Below are 6,007 nucleotides of genomic sequence, written 5' to 3'. Positions count from 1 at the left end.
TCAGCAGGATTGAGCTTGGCCTTTGATCAAATGTCACACTGTACTGTTCACTTCAGTTAATCCTACCTCTTACAAAGATCTGGGATGCTTCCATATCCAAAGGCAATTTTCATCCCATTGTGACCAAGTGAAAGCTGAGACCAAACAGCATGCAGGGAGACCCAGGTTTGTGATCTGGTCTGCCAGAACCACCGGGCTCTGTGGAACAGGCAGCACCACGCAACGCACCCATCCTGCCTGGGCCACGCGAGAACCTGTTCTGTGGCAGCAGCATCTTTGACTCTGGTTTGTGCAGGGGCTGCACATCAGAACACGGGCTCCAGAGGAGCAGAAACTGGAGACAGGGACAGGCACTGGAAGGACAGCTTCCAGCCAGGAGGTTCCCTGCATCCACACAGTCCTGGCAGCCATCCTAATGCCTTGTACAATGTTCAGCAGTGACTAAATGTGCTGCACTGAATTCTTAGTTAATACTCATTATTTAGTTAATTCTCTTTATTGAACACACTGAAGTCATACCTATGCTTCAGAATGAATTGAGGGAAGTGCAGGAATAATTTCAGAAAATAGACAAGATTGGGCTTTATGCAACTATATGGTTTTACATCTGAGCCCATTCAAAACTGAAAATTGTAGTAAAGCAAGACTAAGGGGCTATTTTCAAAGGACAGTTAAAGATGTGAAGTATAATGATGTAGCATTGTGCAGGCAGTTTCATTACCCTGTACAAATAAACACCACAAGATTCTTCTTAACAATAAAAGCCTATCACCACAGAAAAATATTTGGGCCTACTGTGATAACCAGCAGAGTAGATTCCACTGTTCTGGGCTGTGCAGCACCAGATGCCACAGCTGACAGCACTCCTTGAGAAAGGAGAGCAGGTCACCTCTCAGCCAGCCCTGCTCAAAGCAGGAACTGTGTCACAGCCTGGCTTTGATCCCCTCCTCTCTCAGCTGTTGGCTGCAAACAAAGCAGCACAGAAATAAACCACGGGTCTCTCCGAAGATGGGAGCAGCATCAGTGTGTCACTGGGCTCAGGTCTGCAGAGCTGAGCAGGTTACTGCTCTGACTGCCACTGTGACTCTGCACAGTCTGAAAGGCTCAGGAATCACAGTGAGATATCCAGGAATGGCATCTTTGCACTGTGCCTAAATATATCCAGAACCTCCCATATACAAGTTCTTCTTACATCCACATGGCAAGCCCCATGTTAACTGGGGTTCCAAGGGCCTGCAAGACTAAGTAACTTCAACTGTTTAAATCCATGAGAGTATATAAGCATCAGATGGAAAAAAGCATTCTGCTAGCTCAGCAAGTGCACATTTCAGCTGGAAGGCAAACCTTGTACAGCTCGTTTCACAGCTGACTTGGGAAATGGAAAGACTGTGCACTGGCCACTCTGAACCTCAGCTTGAGAACTCAAACAGCACGATCCTGGTTTCAAGAATTAGTGTATTCCACGCAGAAGTGGAAGGGACTACAGTGTTCTCTCAACTCTGCATTCACAGCAACACAAGGAGATGGCACTGTAAGTTATTATGGAAGCCACACTTCTACTCTTTACTATGAGAATTATGACTGGAATGAGGAGAAAGTACTACAGAAACCTTTTCTAATAAGCCCATAAGCTGTCCTAGTGAGTTTAAGTCACAGTCCAAAGAAGTCACAATTTAGATTTCACAAAGTATACTATTTACATTCAAATGCAATTAGGTTAATGTAAAGTCTTACAAAACAATAATACTTTCTTACTTGCATAAAGTTTTTAATTCCTGCAACATGTGTTTAACATTAGAACCAACCAAGCTATCTGGACATTGCACACTGCTGGGCAAAAAGTAACCTGCCCTGTAAGCTGAGCCAATACATTGGAAATGCACTTCTGGTATCTTTGAACTCTACAAACAAGGGCAATAAGGCCAGAACAGAAAACAAAAATGCTGTTAATAGATCTCTCTCTCTACAGAGAGCTATTTACCAGATGTTAATCCTAAACGTGGGTAATGTACTTCAACCTACAGATGTAACGAGTCCACAGTGCCTTGTCATGGCTCACACTGTAATTAAACACCAAGCCCAGAACCCCAGTTCTGACACTCCAGCCATGAGCAGCCATGCTTCATTCACTTGAGGATTACTAGAAAGAAGACAATATTGGCTCGTTGGCACTCCATGCTTTCTCTTACCTCCTGGCTTGTTTTCTGGCCTGCCTTCATGTAGAAAATGAACACAGTATCAAAAGGACGACAGGGTAGTAAATCCAAGTAGCCAAGGTCATCAAAAAACCCAGGAAGAGCAGAGTCAAGTGCAATCAGGTGAGGAGGTAGACGACTGTTAGCAGGTTCCTATCCAAGAGACAGAGTTCATCAGCTTAAATAAAACATCTTTCATACTGAAAAGTTCTTTATGGCTTCAAATAATAATCCATTAAAATATAAAAAGAATTTCCCTTTCCTCCCAACAGGAAAATCATACACATATTTCTGATGCAGTATAATCCTGTTGCTGTGACCAAGTAACAGCAAGCATAAGTCTGACAATGTTGCATTTTTTTCTCCTCATTAAATAAAAACTATTTTTCCAGTGAAACAGACAAAACATTTCACTTAAAACCAGTGCTAGTTATCACAACAAAAGAAGCAGATTCTTTCCAAATATTACAACTATACACAGTCACATGTATAGTTTCATATTTACTATATACCAATAATACATAAAATACTAAACACTTTTAGGCATCATTTTTGCAAAAACTCCTTTGTCTACTTTTGTTGATGGTTTTCTGGAAAGAAAAGCAGCAAATAAAAGGGAGAATCCACATGTAAGAGGCTGAGTTTCAAATTAAGAATATGGATAAAGTGTGTAAGATGTTATTTTAACTTTAAAAAGCAAGCTCTACAACCTTTGTGTACTCCCAAGTGTTTATATATGATCAAACCACTTAAGCACAATCATCTCTGAAGCACAACTTTGAAGACAGTCCTTTTTCAGAAACTCTTGAAATACCACCCCAAAGCCTAATTCCATCTGAGGGAATGATTCTGAGTAGGAACATGTGAACGCAGCAGCTTGTGTGCCCACTGCAAAAATACAGATACAGCCACCCACTCAGAGCATCACCAGCTGGAGGCACAGCCTTCACAACCCTGCTCTCAGCCCTGTAAGACTGGGATCCTTCACTTTACTTGACTAGACTACAGCTTAACAGTAGCTGGAATTACAGAGAAGCTCTTCCACTAACAGCAGTTTTCTTTTGCCAAGCCAGAGCCCACGGGTGCTGAGGGCACCTGCACAACACTAAGAAGTATCAGGTCACCTTCAGTGCCTCTAGGGAGAGAAAGCCGAAGTGAGAGAGGAAGAGGCGTGCTGTCTGGAACTCCTGTGCTGGTGGGGGGGGCTTACACTCCGTGACAGGATCAGGAAAGCTCTTCTTCCGCCACTCCTCTTCGCTCTTCTGGTCTATGGAGGTCTCAAAAATGATCTGCTGAGCCATGCCATTCCTCAGCTTCTCGTGGCGCTCTTCCAGCTGGAAAACATTGTGTGAAGCACTGATGCTGACAAGATCACCAAGATCACTAGGAGAAGAGTTCTATCATACAGGAAGGCTGTAAGTTACAGGTACAGCAGCAGCTGCAACTCCTCCAGCAGGATGTTTCCTGAAGCACTACCAAAAAGACCTGGCAATGTTACTAGGTGAGCCTCTAAACACCCTGCTTGCATGGGAGAGCTGCTGCAAAACTATGTATCCAGTATCAGCTACAGCATCTCCCTTTCAAGCAGATAGAAACTAAAATGTACTGGGCACTGTGAAACCTAGAAATATTTTTTGAGACATGCACCCCTCTCCTCTCCCCCAGCAGCCTCAGAAAAGCCCCTTAACAAACCACAGGTTGTTGCTTCCCAGCAATACCAGAATATTAGGATCTGTAACAGAACAGGTTGAGCAGTGCCTCCTTAAAACACATCCAAGGCATTGTCACCTTCCTGGAGAAGTGCACAGGCTTCATTAGTTTGCAGAGGTTATTGTTCCATTAACATGAAATTAGTCAAGCTAAACAGTAACACTATTTACAGTAGGACATTAGCAAGTGATTCAGGAACAGAAAACAAAAACCAAGAACAAAGTTAAGGCAGAGGCTAAGAGTTACTCACCTCCTCATTCACAATTTCATGTAAATCAGGAATGCTCAAGTCAGCCTTCACAAATGGGATCTTGTCCACCTCCTCAGGAAAAGGGCGATGCTTCACACTGTATTTCAAGCCAACATCGTTTTTAGGAGCTGGTCGAGGCTCTGGTACAAAACTCTGACACATGAAGGGGATAGTTTTTACTTGCAAGGTGTCTACACCACTAGACCAGACTTCATTATAACAGCTGGAAAACGTTCCCTCCCCATGCCCCGCCAGAAGTACACTAATCCACTAGTGAGAAGTATAACTAAAAAACTTTCAGTAAGTACTTCAAACTAATAGACTTGTATTAAAAATGGGGCTGTGAATTTTTAAAGGGACACAGTTCTGCCCATTTTTGGTGGGTGCACTCCTGGAACCTATGAACCCTGCTCACCATTTAACTTCTAAGGAGCTGCAAATCCCAATAACAATGTCAAGCTTACACGGTGACATCTTATTTTCATCCCATTCTAACACACAAGCTGTTTGAGAGGCCTCCATTTTAACCTTTGCTGACTATGATGATCTCAAGCCAAGCTGAGAAGTCCTGAAGGGAACAGCAGCAATGCCACCATGACACTGGTCAGGAATGAGATGTGCTGCCAGAGGATCAGACTGGCAGGCACAACACATCCTAATCCAGTTCTGACCTCTTGCCATATTATATTCTAAACTGTCAGTATGCAATGCAAAACTTCAGGTCACCAATGGAAGTAACAAAAGTTCTTAGGTGCAGCTTTGCAGGTGCCTAAGAGCCACGCAAGCAAGACCACTAATTACATCTTGAATGCTGTTTTGTAAACTTTTTTACTACCAATTACACTTGAAAAAGGCAAAACTGTTAACATTAAACTCATAGAATTTAAGTTGGACAAGTGCCCTTAAAAGTGCTAAGGAGGTCAGCAGCCAGGACTTGACCTCTCCTTTAGTGTGGGAGGTAGCACATGGGCTGACACTCTCAGGGAAATGGCTCAGCTTCAGCACAGCTCCAAAGGCACCACGTGGAGGGTCCTCCTGAAGGCTGATTCACAGAGACCAGATTCACCTAAACGTGAATGTGACAGGGGGGACCAACAGGTCCTCATTTCAGCTACATTATTATTTCTGTTATTTTACTGAAGGGCATGTGAAGAATTCAAAGATTTGGAGACATTCAGACAGAAATCTTGATAACAGAAGGACACGCTCCACTAGGTAACTGCAACAGGAGCCTTTACTGTGAAATGAGATTGGGGTTATTTCTTCTCCACTGCTCCTCTACAGAGCTGTTCCAGAAATCACCCAGATAATTTCTTTGTCACAGCAGGTTTACAGCCATCTTTGCAATATCAGATGTTGTAGCCTCACCAGCTGTTCTCCCCACAGCATCTCATGCTACACCTCCAGACTTCTCTCCCTCTGCTGCAAGGGCTTTGCCTGACATCCTAAAACCAGCACCCACACTCAAGTCTACACACTGCATAAACTGTCCATTGCCCCATCACCTCAGAAGATACTGCCAGGAAATAAAGGAGAATGCCCCCTCCCCTTAAAGAAGTCTAGAAGGCAACAGCACTTTCCCAGCCTGTATTTAATATTAATCACAAGTCGTAAAGAGTCACCAGAGATGTGTCACATTACCTACAGCTAAAGGCCCCGTGGCTCAGCCTTAACGTATAATCACCAGCTCTGTGGGGCTGTCTCACATTAGTGGAATTTCTGCTGAGCATCTCTAAGTTAAAGATTTCTTTATGGGCTTGGATAGAGACCTTTTGGTTTGCTTTAGCTCCTCTTGGTAAGAGACAGAGTTGCTGGGCCCATGCAAATCTTCCAGAAGTCCCACGGATCAAAA

At 43.6% G+C, this 6,007-nt stretch overlaps 1 protein-coding gene across 1 annotated transcript in view; it reads right to left on the bottom strand.

The window, feature by feature from the left end:
* The window catches only part of RALGAPB (Ral GTPase activating protein, beta subunit (non-catalytic)), a gene marked incomplete at its 5' end in the record, with an annotated part of 27,475 nt that overhangs the window by 10,741 nt on the left and 10,727 nt on the right, over positions 1 to 6,007 (bottom strand). The window contains 4 exons of the mRNA XM_008943836.1: positions 2,190 to 2,348; positions 3,320 to 3,529; positions 4,156 to 4,308; positions 5,925 to 6,007. Coding sequence (XP_008942084.1) covers positions 2,190 to 2,348; positions 3,320 to 3,529; positions 4,156 to 4,308; positions 5,925 to 6,007 — 605 coding nt within the window. The remainder of the gene's footprint in view (positions 1 to 2,189; positions 2,349 to 3,319; positions 3,530 to 4,155; positions 4,309 to 5,924) is intronic.

This window comes from Merops nubicus, unplaced genomic scaffold (assembly GCF_000691845.1).
Source record: "Merops nubicus isolate BGI_N331 unplaced genomic scaffold, ASM69184v1 scaffold10047, whole genome shotgun sequence".
Taxonomy (NCBI): Eukaryota; Metazoa; Chordata; class Aves; order Coraciiformes; family Meropidae; genus Merops; species Merops nubicus.
Note: the sequence above shows the minus strand (reverse complement) of the source record. Positions and strands in the feature narration are given on the sequence as shown.